The 26,734-nt window shown below is 33.6% G+C and overlaps 1 protein-coding gene across 1 annotated transcript; it reads left to right on the top strand.

The window, feature by feature from the left end:
* The first annotated feature begins 657 nt into the window (after positions 1–657).
* On the top strand, positions 658–25,323 carry LOC140043991 (SCO-spondin-like). The gene is made up of 30 exons (XM_072088478.1): positions 658–725; positions 1,531–1,701; positions 5,174–5,256; positions 7,613–7,714; positions 8,366–8,568; positions 10,867–10,969; positions 11,313–11,471; positions 11,719–11,801; positions 11,914–12,033; positions 12,617–12,770; positions 13,153–13,393; positions 13,869–14,007; positions 14,824–15,120; positions 15,360–15,771; positions 15,883–16,126; positions 16,527–16,716; positions 17,222–17,316; positions 17,521–17,567; positions 17,681–18,019; positions 18,605–18,810; positions 19,146–19,252; positions 20,123–20,232; positions 20,583–20,726; positions 21,064–21,157; positions 21,331–21,377; positions 21,531–21,647; positions 22,366–22,479; positions 23,486–23,611; positions 24,364–24,486; positions 25,118–25,323. Exons 1-30 carry the CDS (start codon positions 658–660, stop codon positions 25,321–25,323), a joined length of 4,644 nt encoding a protein of 1,547 aa, XP_071944579.1.
* The last annotated feature ends 1,411 nt before the right edge of the window (positions 25,324–26,734 follow it).

The raw sequence follows: 26,734 nt of genomic DNA, 5'->3' as shown, positions 1-26,734 counted from the left end.
GTATAACTTCCAATCCTTGATGTTATAAGTAGCCCACCTTGTTATACTAAACAAAACGTTGAAATCTATTTAGTTTATTGTGACAGGTCCATATTAAAACACAATTTACAACATTACAAGTAGAGAGATTTTTAAAGTTGAAATCATTTGCAAATGAAATTAGCAGGCAAACGTTATTCAATCACACATTAACTGAAGTAGGTAGCAATATTCAGTATGCGATTGTTTTTATTTAATGAAAATTGTAAAGAAGCAACTCGTTATGGCAACCTGTGGGAAGAGCAATATACGCAGGAGTGCCAATTGAACACATAAACTAATTGAATTTAGCTGACTTAGCAAATGTGAAGTGCCCAACACAAGGATACGGACAGTAAGTTCCCCCGCTGAACCATTGTTACGCCTCACAGCTGTCGCCTACCCTGGTCAACAGGTATACAACAAGTGGAGATAAGTATACAATTTGACGCATGTAATACAACAGCGAACCCTTAAATTGAAACTCAAAATCACAGAGGCGATAATTGTACAATAGATACACGAGCGAAAAGTTGTAACCGACTAATTAATAGATATTAAGCTTAAGTTTTAATTTTTGATAAAACTACGGCTATATCACTGGGAATATTTTTGTAGTGTTTCGCTCAGGGACCAGAAATGGTTTACCGCTTGGTCTTAGAATGCTATTTAGCAATTCTAATATTTTCAATAGCCAAAGCACAAACGTGAGTAAAATTAGTCATTATTTAATTTTAAATAATTAAATTATATGGTTTTTAGTTTAACTTGTTTTTTTTTTCACTTTGCGTAAGCTTTGTTAAAAGCATGATCTGTTTTCCTCCACAATTTTCTCCTTTTCTTCATCCGAATTTATATCCGTCATTCACAAATTCGATCACCCATACATCATTTACTATTGTATCAACATAATTAATTAATTCTTTCTTTATTCACTCATTCATTCGTTCGTATTTTCTTCCTTCCTTCGATTCATTTCACTGATTCATTGCCACCATTTATTAATTTAGTTCACTCGCTCAATCAGGCATGCATTTATTCTTACATTATACCATTTTTATTCGTTTATCCTTTCATTCATTCGTTTCTTTCATATATCGTTGTGCATTCACTCATTTAATTTATCAATAAACGATGATTTTCAAAGATTATCAGAACATCATTTAAATTTCGTAATATAAAAATTGTACAACATAAAATTGCTCAATATCGTTATGAATTATTTCCTTAATAGCATATTCACATAAATACTGGTTTGAATCATATCATTAGTTATTTTTATCGTTCGTTTGAATTGATTCCATTCTTATTACAATTCATTTCCTATTGAAATTAACAAGAATATTATTTCTGAACCATTATAATATATTGCAATATCTATTGTAACTTATTATAATTGTTTTCATTTTGATGTTCACAAACAGAAAATGAAAAGTATATCGTTCTATCATTGCAAACCACCTGGCTAAAAACCACAGATAACTAACTATTTGTTACTATTCTCTTTTGTAGGACACATTTTTGCGATGAAATTCTGAAGGGTACACAACAAATAGAATCATCGCCTCGTTTGAACTTAACCGTCAACTGTGCTACCGTGCAAGCGTTTGAGAAAAATGGATTCCAATTAGATATTGATGCCTACGAGGCAAACGTTCAGAGTGAAGATTGTCCAATTTTCAAGTAAGTTATAGTATTATATAGGTCTAGGTCTCTTTATTTTAAAATTCTAAATCACATGCAGGTTATATAGACTACTTACAACGAACTTAGATCATAAAAACAAAGAGCACCAATAGGCTGGGATGTAATAAGAGCAGAAACAATCAAGTAACTAAACCTATTTTTAAAAAGTGCATCACAATGTTTACAAGTAAATTGTCCTTTCTCTTCACAATGTGTTGCAAACTATCCAATAGTTATGTGCAAAATTACTTTTAAGTTTAATTAAACATATTTGATTTTTTATCCGATGCCAATATTTTTAATGTCAATAATTCTGATAAGATTTGTAATTGCCATTTGATAAAAACATAGATAAAAGTTTTGGTCCTCTCTCCTTCATCTTTTTTTGTTTTCTCTGAAATGTATTATATCATATGGACAATTTTCTGAAATAAAAGTCGAATTGAAATTGTTATTAATATTAAATAATTGATATCGTATAATGAAAATAGTTTAGAATTAAAACATTTTGAGTTTATAAGAAAGAAATAAATAACATATATTATATATAAATAACAGCATAGGATTATAAGCGGGTTATTATATTGACGTTAATTATTAGAGCTACTTCTTTCATGTTTTCCAAACAAAAAAATTGAAAAATAAAATTAAAGACTGTATTCTATGGCTTCTGGTTAAATTAAGTGATTTAAAAAATATATTTTTATAATTGATTCCACTTGCACCGATGAAGGGCTAGTGTTGGCCGAAAGCTCTGCTAACTTTTCTGGCTGTTTTACTTTATCGTTTTGATTTAGCTTTTCGCTTATTTTTTCTATCTCCATTGAGATCCAGTCACTGATACCCACAGCATTGTCATTTTTAACTCTATAGTTCACTATGTCGGTCGGTCGGTCTGTCGGTCTGTCTGTTGGCCCGGTATTATTATGCGTTTTAGCACGCGACTTATGGCTGTTGGCCTTGTTTTCTTTAATTTTCCTTTGGATTTATAATTGATTCCATTATACATTTGTTTCAAAACAGTATACATTTCATATGAAAGAAAGTTAACCCGTTCCAATTAAATATTAATATACAAATAAACAATACTATTGTGAATTCATATTGTAATATTTTTAAAGGAAAGGTCCTTATTGAAGACATTTAACAGATTTACGTTTATATCGGCATAGGCCTATAGACAACTTTGCTATCAGAATAATTATATTGATTAATTTGAATCAATATTCATCATTATCTATTCCGAAAATTGTTACTTGTTGATAAGGTGAGACTTAAATTGAATCATAGTAAATGATTGAATAAACTTTATTAAAACCACACATTTACCTTTAAGTTTAATTGTATCATTTCATGTTTTCATGGACAATGTATCTGTCTTTAAAGTTTCTGTGTTTCCTAATGATGTTCGATCGATTTTATTTTCGTATAGGCCAATTGATGTGAATCTATACGTCATAATAATGGTTTCCACAAAACTAATATTCCTATTTTTATAAGCCATGGTTTTATGTGAGCTATTTACTTAGGTGCTCAAAATTGAATTTTAAATTCACCTTTACAATACCTTTTTGTTTGTACCGCACACCTTAAGGTGTTACTACTGTGTAAACAAATAGAGATAATCCATGCTGCTTTGTTTTTCGACAAACGTTCTTTTAAACAAAAGGTGCATGTATATTATTGGCACAACCTGTTCATTATGATGCAATTGTAAATATGAACACATGTTTAAAATTTCCTAAATCTGTCTTGTATATAATAATGTCAAACACATTTCCTTGACAATTATAGCTAATACCGGTAGTGTATTTATTTTACACATTCCTGAACATTTTGCGTCATGGTAATTTTAGTGTAAAATTCGAAATATTTTGGAATCTCAATCCATTGTTGATCAAACTATTGACCAAACATTCGATCGAAAAAAAGGTATTTACCTGCTAAAACCGTAATTAATAATACAGGTTTATTAAATAATAGAGATTACAATTGGTAACGCATTGACAACGTTGACAAAGTAAAAACAGGGTACGACAACCGAACTTTTGTACTGTATGAAAAATAATTTTCAGATGGGTCTATATAATAATCTTTACAATCGCAAGATGGTTTATATATATTACAGTTGGATCTGATGTGAAACATTCAATTTTAATGAATATGATATTGTTATATAATCTGAGCTGTATATAAAACTATATAATAATTCACAGACATTCAGATATTGTATTCCTGCTTTTGTTACCCATCCATTATTTATAGTGTAACTGAATACCATATTCATATATATATATTATCAACCAAAGAAATTTAAAACGGATTCGTTATCGCAGCTGTGGAAAAACTATACATCCAATGCCATGGAAACTGGATTTTTACGTAACCATAGTATTGTCTGTATTTGTAAATGTAACAGGAGTAGCCTAAATAGATATTTCCAAATATCGTATCATTTTAATGCATTTTAAGTTATGGAGTAAAACCTATGAATAGTCTAATAGCGTAATTAAAACTAAACACCTACACACCTATATTTTGATTTATATTTTATGTAGCATAACTGAACCACAAGTAATTTATTGAAAATACACCATTTGTAAGTTATATCAATGAATTAGAATAGCAAAAGCCAAAGTAACTATAAAGGACCGTAACAATAACGTGCAATTTCAAATGTAAAATCATTCTTTTGATTTTTTTTATTTATGTAACATTTATTTCTTAATAAATAATAGACGCTTGCTATTATAACTTTACAATAACATTTAATGACAAAAAACAAGAAGATTGACGTTTCGGAACCATCATGGAACCATTTTCAAGATCAAGTGATCGAATTATACAAAACAACAAACACAAATAGGTGACAGGAAATACTAATTGATTGGTTAATTAAGAGAAGAAGGCCTACAATACTAAGAACTTAAGTTGTTGTTTTGTATAATTCGATCACTTGATCTTGAAAATGGTTCCATGATGGTTCAGAAACGTCGATCTTCTTGTTTTTTTTGTCATTAAATTTTATTGTAAAACATTTATTCCTTTTTGTAAAAAAGCTAATAGTAAAAACGATAGACATATGGCTTAAAAGTTTGATTAGTAGTTTAAGTTTATTTGGCCTTATTTAGAGCCTTGTTTAGGCCTAACTCAAAATGATACTGTATCTTTTATTAATAATCTTTAATTTAATTAAACAGTCACATGTCACAGATGTCACATCTGTAAATTGCACATGATTTACAAAGTGATATAAAACATAAAAAAATGCATGGGAATAAATAAGCAAATGGCTTAATTTTCATCTTATTGTGATAGATTATTTGAATTTCTCAGCATTCTACCATAGCATTCAAATCTAGGAGGTGGAATAATATTTCCAGTTCTGGTACGGCACTGTTCGACTCTTCCATCAAATAAACGGTTAAGACGGTTAAAAAGTGATTGTTTTTACATTGTTTTTTCTTAGGCCTGCCGTCTACGAATATGTCGAGGTATTCGATTTTGTCAAGACATGTTGCGAAGGGTATCGAGGCGAGCTATGTACAATACGTAAGTACATTTTAAAAATGTTAATCTTATTCCATATAAGTTATATCAATACATTAATAATATTTTTAGTAAACATAATAATGACTAATGATTGGAATGATAATAACATTCTGATCATTCATTATTGTATGTAGGCCTACCTATACGACTATAATTTGCCTTTCCTACATTATACATATAAGTAACTAGCAATTATACCCGCCCCAGGGCGGGTTTCAAAATTAGTTTACAGCCTTCTCAGTATATAACAACCGACGCCAGTATCTGTCTATACTCACCAACCTCCACCCCTCTTCAATAACACCCCATACTCTTTCTTAAAAACAAATTCTTCCCAGTGATGGACAAATTCAATTCAACCTAAGCTTCGAATTGAGAGGAGTATGCATAGCTACGATGGGTCTAAGGTCCCCCAGCCTTCTTTCTCCTTTCACCATCCCAGCCACCATCAACAAACCTTAACTCCTCCCCTGGACAGTTCAAATTTAGTAACTTTTCCTAGTACAATCCAATCGGGCTACTTCATTACGCTAGTATTTTCGCTCCCCCCCCCGCCCCCACCCCTCCCACAAAAACCCCAGGAGTCGGGGGAATTTTTTAAATGTAGTTTAAAACCTTCCGGGTACAATTGCTATCATTTTGATACGCCACCCCAAACTCCCATCAGCTTCCCAGGGATGATTAAATACATTTTCCAACCACAATTCTGGTGTAAGCGAAATCCCCACTATCTCCTGAAACCCAAACCCTATCTCCCAACCCCACTCTCCCACAATTGACGTGTTTTCCTTGGAGGATTGGTGATGTAGTTCAACACAGTAACAGTAAACAACATGTGTATGTTCACACATGTATGGATGTCTGTAATGAGACAATCCAAGAGACCGATACATAGTAGCTGGATATGGTTAAAGTACTTTGCTAAATGTGTAATTGAATAGGTGTCATATTGGTTAATGAATAAAATATGTAAATCTATATACGCCTTGCTGACGATAATTAAAATACTGTAAAACTTTTGTAGTATAATTTTACAATTCGATAGCCTACAACCCCGAGCCCTAGCAAAAAATGACATCACAAACCACCACACCACCCCCCGCCCCCACCCCTCCCACAAAAACCCCAGGAGTCGGGGGAATTTTTTTAAATGTAGTTTAAAACCTTCCGGGTACAATTGCCATCATTTTGATACCCCATACGTATGGTTACGTGCAGAAACGGAAATTTGTATAACGAACAAACATCGAAAGTGGGGGTTTTGACCACATTTTGGTCCCTAACATAGATCCTAGGTGGCGGATGATGTTGAAATATAGCTTAGAACATTCCCGGTACAATTGCGGTCATTTTGATACCCCATATGTAAGATTACGTGCAGTAACAAAAATTTGTATAACGAACAAACAGACAAACAAACAAACAGACAGACAAACAGACAAACTCTCTCACTTATAATATAGACTAGCAATTATACCCGCCCCAGGGCGGGTTTCAAAATTAGTTTAAAGCCTTCTCAACACCCGACGCCAGTATCTGTCTATACTCACCAATCTCCACCCTTCTTCAATAACACCCCATACTCTTTTTTAAAAACCAATTCTTCCCAGTGATGGACAAATTCAATTCAACGTAAGCTTCAAATTGAGAGGAGTATACATAGCTATGATGGGTCTAGTAATGGTTGAAGTACGTTGTAAATTGTGTAAATGAATAGGTGTTATATTGGCTGATAATTAAAATATCTAATTTAGATACTGCGGTCCCCCAGCCTTCTTTCTCCTCTCACCACCCCAGCCACAAACAACAAACCTTAACTCCTCCCCATGACAGTTCAAATATAGTAACTTTTCCTAGTACAATTCCAAGCATATAGGCTACTTCATTACGACAATATTTTCGCTCTTCCACCTCCCCCTACAAACACACCCCAGATACACTGGGTGATTTGTTGAAGTTATGTTATTATCACTCCCAACCCATAATCCCTCAGTAGCAGTTTTCAAATGTAGTTTAAAACAAACCAAATACAGTTTCGGTCATGGTGATAGGCCCACCCCAAACTCCCAGCCGCTTCCCAGGAATAATTAAATACTTTTTTTCCTTGGAGGCATCGTGATGTAGTTGAACACAGTAACGGTAAACATTCCCGGTACAATTGCGGTCATTTTGATACCCCATATGTAAGATTACGTGCAGTAACAAAAATTTGTATAACGAACAAACAGACAAACAGACAAACTCTCTCACTTATAATATAGATATATCAAATTATATCATATACAAAATACCATACCAAAATGTCAGTATATTTCTTCTTTCTGATTTTTATTTCTATTCTGTTTGTCAAAAATAGCAATATGCTCATTGCCATGTGAGAATGGAGGTATTTGTCTAGAGCCTAACAAGTGTGATTGTCCAACTAACTTTTTCGGAGACCAGTGTAACTTATTGGAACGTAAGTAGAAAACATGAATTGATATGTTTCTTGATCCACTATGTCAATGTTGACTCGTCACAGGAATTTGATAATTTGTAGACTTTTTGTAAAGTGTAACCATTCTGAGAAAACAACCCAACCTTTATGTTTCTTAATTCTCTCAAGCTCTGTCTATACTACCACATTTTATTAATTGCCCATATATGGACTGTATGATGTCATATCACTACCATATTTTGAAATACCACTACCATTTGGGCACGTAACACTTTTTTTTGTCAAAATAGTTTAATAGCGTAGACAAAGCTTAACAAATAACACTATTTTATATTAACAAAGATTTTATCTAATTTTATAACAATACATGTATATGGTTTTATATTGTTTCAGGGAGTTGTAATAACAACTCCCTGATTGTTTGAAGGTTTGCATGGCGAAATCAAATGTTGATATAAAGCTTGTGGTACACCACGTGTATTAGTTCTGAATAGAACTGTTGAGTTTATCAATATGCTTTGATCGTCCTCATCCTTAGGACGATCAAAGCATATCGATCGAAACGTCGAGAAACTCTAAACTCAGAACTAATACACGTGGTGTACCGCAAGCTTTATATGTTATATCGATATATGGTTTTAAACATATTATATTATCTTTTTCTTGTTTTAGCTGAAAACGTGACAAGCACAACAGAGAGCTTACTTCCATTTGCAACATGTGTGTTTTGGGGAACCGAACATTTCCGAACATTTGACGGTCTTCGATATAACTTCCTCGGAGGTTGTGAATACATCTTAGCGGCTGATATCGATGAAACGTGGAGTGTGCTCGTGCGGAATATCGACTGTACCGACCCACTCTTGTGTCGAAAGGTAAGTAAATGCAACAGTAGGCCAAACAATTCCTGCCATTTCCGCTTAATGTCATGTTAGGCCTATACATTTCCAAAAACACTTGTTTTATATCTGTTGGTGTTCAGTACTTATAACAAAGGTTATAATACGATTTTACACTTTTGATTTTGTTTTCACTGCCGTTTGTAATTTTAATAAATAAAATGAAATATAATAGGTCTAATGCTATTGCTTTAAAATAATAGATTTTAGGAGAGATTTAAAATGAATTCATACCAAACATAATCTCTTTTCTCTTTCTTTCCAACATATACACAATGTTAATATTTATGAATACATAAATCACATGAGGTGTAATAGTAACCACAAACAAATAATATGGATTAACATACTGTTCTTATTTATACTAAAATCAGGTATTCGACATCATCCAAATATAACTGTTATATATATATATATAAACACAACAGGCAAAGAACATTAATTCTAAACCACCCGGTGATATACTGAAATTGAATTAATTAATTTGTAACGATAAAGATGAGGAAATCTGTGAGAATGAGAAAAAGTCGCCCCAACCGAGACTCGAACTCGGACCGTCTGCTTGATATGCAGTTGCCCTAACCATTAGACCACCACTGGGGCATTCATGGTATTGTTCAAACTCGATTGGATAGCGACTCTTTAACATTCTCGGCGTGGTACGGCGGAACAGCACTAGTCCTCAGTTGTACGCACGCGCAACAGAGATCAAATTGATACGCCCTCATATATCTTTCAGTATTTTTATTCACGAGGCGGGATCTCCGAAGAGATACTTTTATATATATAAACACAGCAGGCAAAGAACATTAATTCTAAACCGCCCGGTTATATACTGAAATTTAATTAATTAATTTGTAACGATAAAGATGAGGAAATCTGTGAGAATGAGAAAAAGTCGCCTCAACCGAGACTCGAACTCGGACCGTCTGCTAATATTTTTCTCATTCTCACAGGTTTCCTCATCTTTATCGTTTCAAATTAATTAATTAAATTTCAGTATATCACCGGGCGGTTTAGAATTAATGTTCTTTGCCTGATTTGTGTATATATACACTTGCACTGATGAAGGGCTAGTGTTGCCCGAAAGCTCTGCTAACTTTTCTGGCTGTTTACTTTATCGTTTTGATTTAGCTTTTCGCTTTTTATTTTTTTATCTCCATTGAGATCCAGCCACTGATACCCACAGCATTGTCATTTTTTTCAGTAATTTGCCTTTGGATTTATATATATATATATATATTATTAAGATAATCTTTTCACTGGTGAAAAAATATATATATATATGCCCCTACCGGCATAAATGTACAATTTAGATCTTTTAAACTTTAATTTTGCCAGAGACATTCACATATTAACAATTATTTACACTTGAAGCTTTTGTCTTTGTTTTAAATTTCCTGCTTTATAAGCAACCATTCCTGCTTTGTACCCCATAGCTTTTGGAGGCGTGTCTTTATAACTATGCCTTTTGTTTGTTAACATCTTTGATTGGCTGATTTGTTTTATTATGTCATTTTGTGACTTATATATGTTATCCTTTGTTACAATTCTCTTCACCTGATGATGGGCTATGCCCGAAACATGTCGTAAAAATAAATCTAGCCTATATTGAGGCAGTTTTAACTTATTTGATCTTGATTTTTTTCTATATCCTGCCTATGCAGCTCTTTGATTTATATATATATGGTTTTAAACATATTATATTATATTTTTCTTCTTCTTATAGAGGCAAAGAATTATAATTCTATTATATATATATATATATATATATATATATATATATATATATATATATATATATATGAGGGCGTATCAATTTGATCTCTGTTGCGCGTGCGTACAACTGAGGACTAGTGCTGTTCCGCCGTACCACGCCCAGAATGTTAAAGAGTCGTTATCCAATCGAGTTCGAACAATACCATGAAAGCCCAAGTGGTCTAATGGTTAGGACATCTGTATATCAAGCAGGCGGTCCGAGTTCGAGTTTCGGTTGGGGCGACTTTTTCTCATTCTCACAGATTTCCTCATCTTTATCGTTTCAAATTAATTAATTAAATTTCAGTATATCACCGGCGGTTTAGAATTAATGCTCTTTGCCTATTGTGTTTATATATATATATATATAAACACATTAGGCAATGAACATTAATTCGAAACCGCCCGGTGATATACTGAAATTTAATTAATTAATATATATATATTTAAGATATTTGTTTCTTATTAGCTTTTCTTATTGATCAACATAATGTAAGCTCTTTGATTATATTTAAGCGTTTGACGATTCAACTTGGACTGGTAGATAGTCTTATTATAGATGGTGATTCGATTAACTTTAATGGCGTAGAGGTTTCACAATTACCGTTTGCTGATAAAGGTAAACAAACTATTATTTTATTTGTAATCTTCAGAGACTCTATTCCACAATGCTATCTTCTAAAACTACTCACTTATGGAATGCTGTTGCTATAGCAAATGTGAATCTGCCGCAATGATTACTTTGTTTTGTAACTCATGTCAACACAATTGTCAACATGTTTTACTCCCTGTATATGCAAATTCTATCAAGAAACGTTTCACTTGTGAATGTATTAAAAGATTATCTTAAATGTAAAGTATATCACTTTACTTTTATTTTATCAATAAAAGTAATACCAAATAGCGTTATTGTGTTTTATGTATAATATACAGTATATCCACCATTTATTTCAATATTATAGGTGCCAGTATTTGGAAGGACGGTGATTTACATTTTTTGGAGACTGGCATAGGTATACGAGCAAAATGGGACAATGAGTTCAGGATATACATCACGCTAGTACAACAGCTCCAAGGCCTCACGGAGGGTTTGTGTGGAAACTATAATGGAGATCAGTCAGGTAAGACCAGGATTGATCGATGGAGTTGACAGTGATGATGATGATGATGATGATGATAATGATAACAATTTAAATGACAGTTATATTATTACATCACATATTATATTATTTATTTCAAACAAAAATATGGACAGAACATAATTAAGTACAGTTATAGTTATGCTTAGAATCAAATCGTTTTTTTCGATGTAAGGCTAGTATTATCATTATTATAAATGATATTTTAATTTCATACTATTCTCACCAGACGATATGACAATGAGGAACGGACTCCAGACCCGTTTTACGTCATCACTTGGTAACTCATGGAAGTCTCTGTCATTTAGAGAGGTAAGCGATCGAACAAGAATAATTATCCTTTCGAATAAAAATGTGTAACTAATGCTAAATATATATATTTGTGTATTTCTACTAACATTTGACATGTTAACACTATAATTAGGTATGTGACGATGTACCCGATATTGAGCATCCATGTTTCACCTATCCCGAACTTGCTGACTACGCCAGAATGGAATGCAACAACCTTAGGCGAGATATATTTGCACCATGTCATGAACATGTGAGTATATTCATTGTCTTTTTGTTGACTAGACTACTACTGTACCATTTATATTATATTATGATAAAGGAAAACAAAATATTTTAGGGTTTTGTTTCAAAGGTGTTATTATTGAATTTGAAACGAACTATATCAGTAGCGTTTATTTACGTTTTATTATTATTATTTACACAAATATTTAAAAATCTAGAAAATTCTATTGGATCTCAGACGCTCGATCACACACATTTACAATTTCTACTTAGTTACTTTAAAAAACAGCAATCTAACCAAAATACACCGTACACATAATTTTTACATAGATTTAGGATATAATTAATAAGTAGGCTACAATCAATAACTAACTAAAAACACAGCCAGTTATCCTATGCCTACAGTAATCTAGAAAATATATGAATAACATTGCTTATGGAATTTTTTTTGGTTTGCTAGCAAACATGTACGCGTTCAGTCAAAATGTAGGTGTATTATAACATTTGAGATTTCCCGAGGCAATTATATTTGTGATGCCATTTCAAGCAATCACGTTCACGTATTTACATAGGCTATGTAATCATAATGCTTTTACATATATTTTATTTAGGTTGATCCAAGTTTCTATCACGATAACTGTATGCGTGACTTGTGTTCATTGGGCATCGAATCTGAATCGTCTCTTTGTAACGTCTTGACGTCATACGCAAGAGAATGTTCCAGCAACAATGTAGCATTACAGTGGAGATCTGAAGACTTTTGTCGTAAGTTTCACTTTAAAGTATGTTAAGTGAAGTATTTTATCGTCGTGGCCAAAAAGGGGTTTTTCACAAATTGTTGTCGACGAGTTGTCAACTGTTATTCGGCCGGCTAAGTATTTTGGCAAATCTCTGTCGACATCGCCGTGGCCAAAAGATGGTTCTCCACAAAATGTTGTCGACGAGTTGGCCGGCTGTGTTCACTATAGGGGGAAGGTGTATAATTTTAAGGACAATATTTTTTTGCATAGTCAGCACAATTTGTGTAAAAATATATATGTGTAAAATTGTCTTTTCACGTGCATTTTTATGTATCGGGTCTCTGAATGGCGTTGTATTTATAATTTTAGCAATAGGCCTACTATTTGAAATTATTTTATTATTATAGCTAAAACATGTCCCGGTAAGCAAGTGTACACCGAATGCAAGTCTAGTTGTAAAAACACATGCGCTTCAGCAAACTACAATCTTGAGCAGTACTGCCCTACCACATGTCTTCCCGGTTGCCAATGTCCAGAAGGAACGTATCTGGAAGAGGGTGAATGTATAGAGAGGGAGTTGTGTCCATGTATATATAACAGGGAAAAGTACTACAATGGGTCTTTTATTATGCAGGAGTGTAATCAATGGTAAGTCATCTTATAGCTATATAGGCTAGTATAATACATATAATATAAACACTACAGTATGTAAGACACGTTTGTTTAACTTCTTGTAAGAAGGAGGTGTCACTGTACAATGCGACAATAAATTAGGCCTAGATAAACTCCTTTCAGTACCGCAGTAGGCCTGTACTTTCAGACGGTACACATACATTGGTATTATTGCCTTGTACTTTTTCTGACTTCCAAGCTGTTCATATTATGAGTGACTACACTCTACATACTTAACGCCAGGATGTATTAAATATTATGGTTTGAGTTGAGTTAAAGTTAAGTTTGGAGTACATTCTGTGTAAACGTTACTACAAACCTAACTTTACTTGTGTGTATTCGCCATGCAAACCTTTAAACCATATACCTCTTCATAGATGCTGTAAATCAACACTTCTATCATTTTACATTCTATTTCAAAATGGCTTATTAATTACTTTCTTTATTTCAGTACTTGTCTGAATGGCAAGTGGACATGTGAATCTGAAATATGTACTGGATCTTGCTCAATCACTGGAGCAGGTCACATCACCACAATAGATAAGAAGGACTATACTTTCCACGGATTATGCTCATACATGCTTCTCGAGGTAAGATACTTCATTACGGCATAAAACCAATAATTGTTAAATCTATTTCTCACTAAAGACAAAATGGCGTATTTGTTTGTTTTGTTTGTTTGTTTTATCTTTATACTGGGTGACCTCTTCAGTCAAAGACTGATCTCCCATAGGGCCCAGTTGGTGATCAGTGACTGTGATGTACTAATACACCGGGGTAACCCCCTACTCGTCTCGAAAGATATACTAGGTTCTTTAAAGTGCACACGAGCAAGTTGTGTTCACTGGACCTACGGTTTATAGGTCCTTATCCGAGAAGACTCGTTCTACCACCAGAACCATGGAATGAGTGAGCCTCGAACCCCTGCCGATGTTATGGCTACGTGATACGGTTCCACTGTCTTAACCGCTCGGCCACTCACTCTTACGGTTCCACTGTCTTAACCGCTCGGCCACTCACTCACGCAACGCAAGCTAGTTGACCAATTGCAAGCTAAAGTTCGGATGATATATGTGTGTCAAGTTGCGCTTGTTCTTGCGTTGATCTATGTGGGAACCAAGCTTTAGGTTTTTCGTAATGCGCATGGATCACCTCCACAATAATTTGGTGTTAACCGTTCGATACTTTGGACAGCGTAGGTAACGTGTCAATGATAATATTAACACGTTATCGGAAAACGGTGTACTGCACGTTTATTCTTCGATCCTGACCATTAACATTATTTCAATACAATTTTACATTCGTCATTATAGGCATCGATATGTATGCGTCCTAAATATCTGTAGTTGCCTTTTAAGAACAACATTCGATGATGTTTTTCTTATTTTTATTTTTATTCTTTAAAGGAATTTATAAGCAAGAAGTTTCACGTGTCAGCTACATTTGAGGATTGCGGTAGTGACGGATCACTGGTGTGTATCACATCATTGTCGCTAACTGTTGACGATACAATACTTAAGCTTGGTCCAGGATACCAAGTCTCAGTCAACGGAGAAGTCGCTTCTTTGCCGTATAAGAACACCGATATGCACGTACACTTTGGCTCTTCAATGTTCATTATTGTGGAAACTTTCGGGCTAACAGTAACTTACGATGGAGGAAGACGAGTTTACCTAAATGTTAACCCTGTCTATATGTACTCTGTAAGTTGAGATGTTTGCTTTTGTAATTATATGTTTGTAGATTATTGTATTGCTTTACACATTCTGTGCCAAATACTGCACAATAAACAAAAGCAAATTTAAGCAATCATCAAAGATGCAAACTTATCGGTAGCCGAAGCTAAACAGTCCAGACCCTCGATTATGAATAATGATTACATTAGGCTATTACACATTCGATAACAGTTATAACTTTATAAAAAAAAATATTATCATTTTAGGTCCGTGGTCTTTGTGGAACCTACGACGGTGTTGAAGAGAACGACTTCACTACACGTGATATGGATATCGAGGCCAGTGTTGCTCTCTTTGCTGCTGGTTACGTTCTTGAGAATGAAGACTGTCCAGAGCTTGTTGACCGTTTGACGTATGAATCATGTAGTATCAACGCCCGTAATGTAATCAGAGCTGAGAACGATTGTAGCTTTCTAAAGTCTTCAGTTTTTGAAGCTTGTCATGGTTTGGTTGAGGTTGATCTTTACTATGAAAACTGTATGCATGACGTATGTGGTGGGAATGACCATGACGTAGATCTATGTGGATCAATAGCGGCTTATGCTAGAGAATGTGCTCTTGCCGGTACACCAGTACATGACTGGAGGTTACATGAGGATCTCAGTGAAAGCAATTGTGGTAAGTTGAAAATATGCTTCCTTTATTCGAAATATGCTGTTGAGATTCCTGTTTAATTCATTCACATTAATAAACGCATACAATTATTGTACTTATATCTGATATTCGTAGAAATGACATGTTCTGTTGGCGGACAAGAGTACCAAGAGTGTGGCAATGCTTGTGAACATTCATGCGCAGATCTTACATACAAATCAGATTGTTCATACAAACAATGTGTGGCTGGTTGCAACTGTCAAGAAGGCAAAGTGTTGGACTCTACTGGACAGTGCGTACCGCATCACGCATGTAGCTGCGTATATAATGGGAAGACATATCCATCAAGGAGTGTAATCGAACATCCATGTCAGAATTGGTACGTATCGTTATCATATATTTAACTCAAGAATAGCAAATTAGAAAATTTAACCTGTGCAAGGCAAATAGATATTACATCACTTAAGATACCACTAATCCTTTTTTTAGAAGAAGGTAACAAAAAAGATCTGTTAGTTTATTAAAAGTTACAATACAATTAATATACAAACCATGATGTTCCTGAGGCCGTTCCAAATGTCATATGTGGAGAGCAGTCTGGATGCTGGGTCGTCGACTGGTCTGCAGTCATAAGCTGTTGTTGACCGATGCACTGTAGTACATTTGACATTATGACTATTTGAGGCTAAATAAGAATAAGAAATAGATAAAATACAATTATGAATGTAGGCCTAAAATAATTTACAACAACGATTTTCTTTACTAAAATGATTTTATAGCACGTGTCTGAACGGAACATTCGAATGCGACTACAATGATTGTGACGTAGATGTAGTATGTCCAAAAAATCAAGTTTTCCAGCAATTCACAACTCAATGTCCAAAAACGTGTGAAAACTTTAACTTGGAACCCACCTGTAGATTATCATACACACCTGGTTGCACCTGTCCAGAAGGCCTTGTCCTTGATGTAAGTATCATGAGGAGGAATGATAAAATGACGTGAATATTTGATAATTATTTTTATAAATTGATATTTTTGATCCCAGAGATTCATTTTATGTGTGAAGGTTTGAAACATTTTAAAGATGTTTTAAACAATTGTTTTAAACATAAATACCCTGTTTTGGTATGTTCTGGCTTGGTTGGAATGGCAACATGAGCATTCTGTCTCGTTTCTCATTTAGTACTAAAATAAAATTTTGTGTTGTTAGTATTTGCAAAAATAAAATAAATAAAATAAATAAAATAATAAGTACAAAAAGTATACAAAGTAAATATATATGTTGTGAAAGAAGATGATGATCTTTCAAAATATTTGTGTGGCCCATAACCTAAGATAACTTTCTGTGGGGCCGTAAAGGTATGAACTAGACAAATTCAACCATGTGACCTGTCAGTAATAGGAAAATTGTGTATAGGTAATTAGTACCATTATTTATTAATGTATTTAAAAATATACTTACATTTTTAAGGATGATATATGCGTTGAACCACATAAATGTTCATGTAGGCATAACGGTTTGAGATATGAAAATGGAGAAAAAATAAAAAAAGATTGCAATGAATGGTAAGTAACTTGTATTTAACTGATTCCTTTATCACAATTGAATTAACTCTGTACTCAATCATAAACAATTAAACATCCAATTGAGCCATTCCAATGATCGTTCCTCTTGATGTGCAATGAAGAAAACTGATCAAAGCCTATTTCTTTCGCATAGTTGTTACTAATTTCTTTATTAATATTTAAATGTATTGTTGTGTTCAACAGCGTTTGCGGTGGGCGTCACTGGGATTGTACAAAACATAAATGTTCAGGTAAATACTACTTTACTGATATTTAAAAACTGTGTTTATTATTTTTGTTTGATCTCATAAAACTAATGCTACTAATGAAGGATTCTAATCATATTGTTTTTTCTTTATTTTAGGAACATGTATTGCCACTGGTGATCCTCATTACATCACCTTTGACGGCAAAAAATACTCTTTTATGGGTAATTGTCGATATGTATTGGCTAAAGAGGTAGACAATGCCTTTGTTGTTACTGCTGAAAACGTACCATGTGGTGCTGCAGGTGTTACTTGCACAAAGTCAGTCCACGCCACTATCGGGTCCGTTACAGTTGAACTTCTCAGAGGAAGAGAAGTTCTGGTGAATGACCTAGGCGTACAGCTACCAAAGGTTTACAATAGTCTGAGGTTGGACTACTCTGGAATGTACGTTATTTTGCGTTCAGATGTTGGTTTGGATATCATGTGGGATGGAGGTAGGTTCTTTATTCTTACTGATCAGTTTTAAAAAGTGCATACTGCATTGTCGCTATCCTAACACCTAACCTGGCCTTTGTTTGAATCGAAACATTTGAAGAGTAATGCTAGTATATAGGCTACACAGCCAACACAGCAAAATACACCACTGCACTTTGAATGTAAACTGCTGTTTTAGGAAAATAGAACAAGAACATTATCTTTTTACTGATTTATTTCAAACACGTCCAATATTACAAAGCAATTTAGAAACTAACCACATTATAAATAGATTTGTTGTTTCTGGGATCAAAACTATAAGTAGTAATACACATTCTCACTCCTGGGGCCGTCAAAGCATATTGATCGAAACGTCGGGAAAACAGTTCTTTTCAGAACCAATATGCGTGGTGTACCGCTAACTTTATATTATATCAACATAGAAGTAGTCAACCTTATGAATCTTCTGTCCATATGAAACATTCGATTTAATAGAAACGGAAATGTTATGAAAATAAACATTTACGTTTAGGTGTTTTAAGCTTATGAAGAAAAAATAAACTTGTTAGAGTGACGTGTATTATCATTTCATAATTTATTTTCAGCTACAAGACTGTACATTACAATTCAACCCGAGTATAATGGTAAAGTAGAAGGTCTATGTGGTAACTACGATGGAATTGCCCACAATGATTTTCTTAGCCAGGATGGTGTTATTGAAGCTAGGGCTGATAACTTTGCTAATTCATGGAAGGTTTCAGAAAATATGTGCATTGATGTGAATTCTGATATTATCCCTGACCCTTGTGAGGTAGGTTGAGAACTGACTTGCTTTTTTGTGTAATGCGATAAGCAAATATGCGATAATGATATTGATAAGGTGCACATATCCACAAAGTGCTCAAAGCGCTTGTGACAACAATGAAAAATACTAAACTTGATACAGATTTGTATGCGAGAGGCAATTTTTTCGATAAATGATTTTCTGGAAAAGGTATTTTCAAAAGTATCTGACAAAAGCTGTATCCAATTGTTAGGCTCATTTTAACTTATTTTTGTTGTGAAAACGCGGGTTATTACGCCTAGTAAAGGAGTTTATTTAATGTAATCGTGTATCATTTTATGGATTTCATTTTTGTTTTGTAGGTAAATCGCAACAGGCTCACTTGGGCCCAAAAGAGTTGTGATATCATGAGACATGACCTCTTTCAGCCGTGTCATACCGCAGTCGATCCAGAAATATTCATAAGATGGTGTGAATACGATGCATGCGCGTAAGTATAATATCATTATAATTATTATATCGAAAGTGAAAATACCGATACAATCATATCACATCTGATCCATTAGCACAAGAAACCAAACTAAAACACCAACATCATAAATGAATAAGATTGAAAAAAATAGACTGAAGTCATTTACACAACTTGTGCTGACAGTTTTAGGTTTCACATTTCTTGTTAGGTATTGCACCTTTGTCCTGATTTCATTTTGCTTGTAATGTTACTGAACTAATAATGGATGACCGGCAATTTAAACGAGCTTTGCCCTTACGGTAATCCACCCAAATAAGTTGTTATCTTTTATATTCAGTAATTGAAATGGTAAAATAAATTAAATGGGCTGCCTTATACAAGCTTCGCTTTTTAGGAATGTTTCCCCTCTTATTTTTTATCATATTTACTGTTAATTTTTATTTTCTATGAATGACAAGAAGAGAAATAAATGTTACTTTGATTGATTGAATTAAAAATGAAAACTGAAAGAAGTGTCATATTTCCAGAGCATAATGGCTATGCATATTTAAATTGTAGTGCGCCCTCTATATCGGCACACGTTTTGCTTGATGTAAATTTGAAGCTAGATATTTCTGTTGATATTAATCATTTATCCTCAAATCCTCTACACAATTTGTAAATATTCAATGTTTACTTTTAGAACGAACGGAACGAATCTGTCAAACCTTTTGAGACCTTGTTTTGTAGTGCGCCTCTATATCGAGACACGTTTTAGTTTCAATGGATTTTAATATGCCTTGTAAAATGTATGTCGCTTTTATGATTATTAAACATTTTCACAAAATACATTCACAATTATAAACCCAAACAAATCGTTACTTTTAGCTGTACATTTGGCGGAGATTGTGAATGTTTGTGTACAGCTATTGCTGCATATGCTGAACAGTGTAACAAACATGGTATCTACATTAGATGGAGATCACAGGATCTATGTCGTAAGTTTCAATGGTTTTGGTTATTGATATATTTTTCATTAGCAACCAAACGGTTATAACCAACAAATATGGTATGTAGGCCTATTATTTCTGATAAGTAAGAAAGAAGAACCTACCTCCGTCTTACATGGATGGCATCTATACTTTAGACTTACACGTTAGACTTGTGATGAGTCAGAGACCTATTATCTGTCTTCTGTTATAATTGATATTTATAATTATAACTAAATATCAGTATAATTTTCAAGATCAAAGAGTGCCAATACATTTGGTATCGGTATAGGCTGCCTACTGTATACTGACTTAACTACAATGTTCATATTCATATTTAAACACCTACTTATATGTAGCAATGCAATGTGATTACGGTACAACATACATGGCATGTGGGCCTGTGTGTCAGGAGAAGTGTGACGAAAGACATCCAATCCCAGAAGAGTATTGTACTGGATGTGTGGAGGGTTGTTTCTGTCCAAGTGGAATGGTACTACGAGGTAAGCATGAAAGCTTATTGGAAACATGCAAAGTGATTTCCTAAAGAAGCAATCATAATGTTTTATAGAATTAACTACTTTCATTCCAACATTAATGAATAAGATTTGCAAGAGCGCTTCATTCTCGGTGTCAAACATCCATTCGATACTTCGTATTTTTTACAATTATTTTATCCATAATCAAACATTCTAAATAAAACAAAACCATTAACCGACCAAGTTTAAGTCTTGTACGTTACAGAATATATTACCTATTTACAATTGAGTATAGAATGCATAAATTTAATATGACTGCAAAAACACAAGGATTTCATTGAATTATGATTTAAATTGACAGGCCAAGAATGTGTTCCTGCTGAAGAATGCCCATGTGAACATAACAATGTCATTTATCCCACTGGAAGTTCATTTTCAATCAATTGTAAAAACTGGTAAGTAGGCCTAGGCCTAATTATCTCCGATATAATCATAACGCATGTGTACAATGACAATAGAACCTAAACTCAGAATTTCAAAAATCAAGTGAATTGCTTTTCTTTTAGTTTTTAACAGTACAGGTTTATTAATTAATTCTTTGTTTTGTTCCCAAAATAAATATTTACAGCACATGCATGAATGGCAACATAACATGTCTTGGAGATCCATGTTTCGGTAAGTTGGACTTTGGAATGTTCATACAACAAGATAAGCTTTTAGTACAACATAATTACTTTATATAATCATTCTCCATTATTGTTGAAACAATTATTTGCTGCAGTATTTGTACGTGTATATACTATGATTCATATATATTTGTTATTGTAGGAATCGAGACATGTGCTCCTGATGAGTTCAGTTGTGACAATGGTAAATGCATCCCTGTTGAATGGACTTGTGATGCTGCTGAGGATTGTGGAGATTCTAGTGATGAAACTGATTGTGGTAAGATTATCGCAGGCCTAAGAAATTAACCATAGGATAACATATGCTGTCTTTTGATCAAAAACAATATTTTATAAAATCCAACAAAATAACACGTTTGGAACAATACTTAACATCTTCCCGATACCGATTTCAATCTAACAACAGGACGCTGAGCTCTCCCCTTTCCAAGATAGGATTTCACACTTTGATCTTAGGTCTGGCTGCGAAAAATACCAACAGTACTGTATTATGTACATATATTCCGCGACTCGCGGTGCCTGTCGCTGCCACAGAGACAAACCATTTGATCTTGCCGATTTTATTGCTCCTACTCATCATGACGTCATTTGATTGGACATTTTTATTCTTTAGTTCTAGGATGAACATTTCTTTTGTTTTATGTAAGAAAAATGTATGTTACAGATACAGATTCCTTTTATTATCCTATATAAACTGTAGAATCCATAACTTGTGACACATGATTCAATTGACACTCCTATTAGGCGGACACTTTTTCATGGAACGAACTATAAGCATTATAATTATCTTTTAACACTAAGGACAATCTATATTCAGTGAAAATCTGGAATGGGAACATATTAATGTAAATGTTTTCCTACCCCCCCCCCCCCCACCCACCCCGCAAAATTACTGGTGTAGTCCTACCAAATAGGTTTGAATTATATTAATGTGTAATTGTAATGTAATATTAATATTTGACTTCGTTCTTTTTTAGTCTACAACTGTACAGTTAATGAATTCACGTGTAGAAATGGACATTGCATAAACATTAATTACAAATGCGATGGAATGCCGGATTGTACAGATGAATCAGATGAGTTCCAATGTGGTAAGTTGTGTTTTAACGTTCATTTTTCCCAAATAATGACAAATAAGATGAACACACTTTAAACTTTGAATATTATTCACCTTTGCCAAAAAAAAATACAGGTTGTTTAAAAAGACAAAATAAATCAAACATAACCAGAAACATTATTAGCTTAACTACTTTTCTGTTAATTTTTTTTCCCATCCAATTTCTGTTATTTAAAAGTGAAACATCATTATGTAAAATTTTAATGGCCCATGCCTATTCAAAATAATCATTATATCTATCTAAAAGAAACTAAATAAATTCCATTTTGAAACAGTTTCATTAGACAAATATTAATTAACTGTACACAATTATTATTACTATGCATAACAATATTAGTTATAGGGCCATAGCTCTGTGTGTACAGTTAAGTGTTATAGCGCCCTCTTTAGGATTACTTTTGTTGAAACTTGAGACCAAAACAACTTGAAAAAGTTTTGTTTAGTGCCAAAAAATGTCAGATTTTATTTACTTTACAAATGTAAAGATGTAAAATATCTAATTACTTTACTTTCTTGGCTAGGTCTAGGCCTAGGCCTGAGTGAGCTAAAATAGACAGTCGTCAAAGTTAAGACTTCCTCCTGCGATAGAGTGAATTTTCGTAGCTACTGAGCTATTATAAGGCTATGCCTAGGCCTAGGCTTAACTAGGCCTCGGCCTAGTCCTTAGGCCCAGTGGCCGTATTCACCAATCACACTTAAGTGAGATATTTCCCTTAAATCCTAAGTTGCGAAAACGCTCATCAACAGCGGTCGAATGTGACCCTGACTGAGTCTAGGCTAGTTAGATACAATATGGTACAGTAGGTTATACCTAGAGGATGACTACTAAATTTGGCAACATCTCCACCCACCTAATACTAATAATAATAGATTTCTATTAATTAATTATTAGGCTAGTATTATTATTAATTGGCATGTCATATTGGTGTTGTTGTTTATATATGTTTGTAGTGTAAAACATTCTTTCAATCTGATTTCAGGTCCCAATACATGTGATGACGACTTGGAATTTCTTTGTAGCAATGGTGTATGTATTCCACATACTTTTGTTTGCGACGGTGAACATGATTGCGGATTCGGCGACAATTCTGATGAAGAGTCATGCGGTAAGTGCTAGGTAGAAGATTTAGCAGTATAGACTCGCCTAGGCTAGCTGCCAAATGATTAGGTGCCTATTAAGGAAAGTTGAGGATATTGACAGACATATTTATAATATTAAGTCTAAAACAATTTTTATTTTTGTTTAGGATTGTTAAAACTGTACATTAAATTCTTTAACTTAAAAATAATATTGTAATGTCCATACTTAAAAATTGGAGAAATGTTCAGGGAAAAATTTCATTTAAAAATTTTGTTTAGCAATATTGCTAATCAAACTGATTTTTAAGTCGAGAAACATAGTTTTGTATTGTATTTTTTGCTACACAATTTTCAAAATGTGTAGCAATAAGGTTGTTCTGTATAGCTTTTTGCTATTCTACACTGGTGAAAATGTTCCTGATGTTTATTATTATATTAGTTGAGCTTCATCAACAAGAAACTGTTACTAACCTGCACACTATTTATTCTTGGATTTCCATGGACAAAACATACTGTAACATATCATAACACATCATACCACTCATCCAGCCATTAAGCTATAACAAATACACGGCAGAATGGAAGTAATTTGACCAATTAGAAGCAAACATGTGCATGTGATAGATCAATTGCTTGTGTTTCACATATTTTTTGCCCAATTTATTTAGTTTGGTTTATGTAGTTCACACTACCTACAAAAACAAATCATTCTTTAGAGATGCAGTAAACATATATTTTTACTTACTAATATAATATGTTTTGTTTTTCTCTTTTGTAGAAGAACCAACCTGTGCACCCACCGAATTTAGCTGTAACACGCAAGGCACCTGCATCCCACTGCCACAACTATGTGATAAGCATGATGACTGTGGAGATGGTAGTGATGAGATAGGCTGTGATGGTAAGTAGCACTCAAAAAAGGAATTGTCATTGTACAGTATTGTCATTTTGAATTTGGTTCAATTCATATTGCTGACTGATGTACTGTTGTTCCCAGTGTCAAATCTGTACCATGTTAAATGGCATTAGGATACAATAAAATGTTCTTCATCTTTTAATGTGTCTTAAATTATTACGATTATTATCTATTGTCTAATTATTATGTACCATAATTTTACGTACATTAAATTTATCGTGAGGATAGTCTAAAATTTTAAATTTCAAAAACAGTTTGGTGACATTTAAGGAATTCTAAATACTGTATTAACTTACTCTTCTATCTTATGAAAATTTCTATAATATGGTACTATACTTGTATGAGTGACTACCTTTTGATTATTGTTTATCTAAACAAAACACTGTCATAATGATTGGTCAACTATTGTTAATTGATTTTAATAACAAAATGTATTTTTGTTTCTATAATTTACTTTTAAAAAGTAGCAAACTTCGTGACTTTTATATTTTTATATTTTATTGGAATTTCAAAATGATATCACAATTACCATCTATATTTTGCCATGTTACCATTTTCGTATTACATTTTAAATGTATTATCATCATCATATTAAATTGTTCATATTTTTTAATAGGGCCCTGTCCTGATGAGTGTACTTGTTATGTGGACTGTGATGGCAACTTCGTAGATGGTGAATGTGAAAGTGATTACCCAATGTGCGCTAGTTGCTTTTGTGATGACAGCGCAGTAAAGGCCGAGGATGGTGGAATGTGCCTGGTTCACCCTCAAGACTGCTTCAAGAGTATGTATACCATAGGTGATCCTACAGATGGAATGTAGGACAATAACCACCTATTATGGACAGTACAATTGTTAGAGTTGGGGGTGTATGACAATGTTAGGTGATGATGCAGGGAACATAGTCAAATCCTACAAAATACCTACTGTACCTACATATTTATTAATAGTATAGCCAGAAACGCAATACAACACTTGTCCTACTACAAATTCAGATTGATCAGTTGTTTTGGATAATCACATTTTCCTAATGAAAATTTTCCCTGTGATAAGTAATATTTTATTGTGTCTATCTTTAATTTCTATGCATTACTATAAAGGTAATATTCTAAGAGAGTGTTTTAACCTATTTTTACTTTACAATTTTATAAAATCACTATTATTACCCAATATTTGGGATTATGAATTGTTGTGTTGTTAGTAAAATTCGACACCTTGCACTAGACAATAATATTCCGGTTCTTCTTTTTTAGACAACTCTCCTAATATAATATCAAACTTTCTGAAAACTACAAACTCTCTGAAAACTAGAATATTCTTGAGATCATCCAAAAGGTCACAAATGTGCTTTACCATTACAAACACATTTATAATACCAAACATTAGGCCAGCCCAAGGATGATTGGTATTGGTAGGTTTGACTGTAGTACAAACAAAATCGGCTCCTTTTGTACTTCAAATGAGATTTCTATTTTTCAAGTTGAGTCCTACTGTAGAGAGTCTGTTAATATGACTATTTTAACGATGTGTTTGTTTTTATCACAGTGACCACACCCTACATTGGTTGTGATTTGAATGAATGGCAGTGTTTGGAATTCCATGAGTGTATACCAATCGAGGAAAGATGTGATGGCATTTACGATTGCTTTGATCAGAGTGATGAACAGTCCTGTTCTACGGTTAAACCACTCACGAAAGTTCGTAAGTATTCAGATAAGTTACTAGATTGATTAAAGTGGGTGATGTGTGATTAAGAGTTGGTTAAACCATTCTTACACAGTACTTTAAAACTATCAATGTTTTTACTGAGGTGACACTGTATCAACAACATATTTTCAACATATCTAAATAATGTAATCTTTTTTCTTATAGTTGTTTGTGATCAAGATATCCCTGTTGCTGATTCCGTACCTGACTTTGTCTTAGTGGACAGTGCAGGACCTGGCTGGAGTCCAACTGAGGATGGTCCCATGCTTGACATCCCACTAAAATATCTGAGCACAGTCACAGGATTGGTTGTAATGGGGGGAGGACCAGGAAGCAATGCATATGTGGAGAATATACAGATTATGTACCTAACAGAAGATGGTAATATTCCATCTGTCATAATCAGTGAGACACAACAAAATGTAAGTTTAAATCTACATGATCTGTCTACTATCACACTTTATGTGACGAAAAAATGCGATGGACACAATAACCTAATATCGCTACCATATTTGGGCACATCATA

The sequence above is a fragment of the Antedon mediterranea genome, chromosome 1, assembly GCF_964355755.1.
Source record: "Antedon mediterranea chromosome 1, ecAntMedi1.1, whole genome shotgun sequence".
Taxonomy (NCBI): domain Eukaryota; kingdom Metazoa; phylum Echinodermata; class Crinoidea; order Comatulida; family Antedonidae; genus Antedon; species Antedon mediterranea.
Note: the sequence above shows the minus strand (reverse complement) of the source record. Positions and strands in the feature narration are given on the sequence as shown.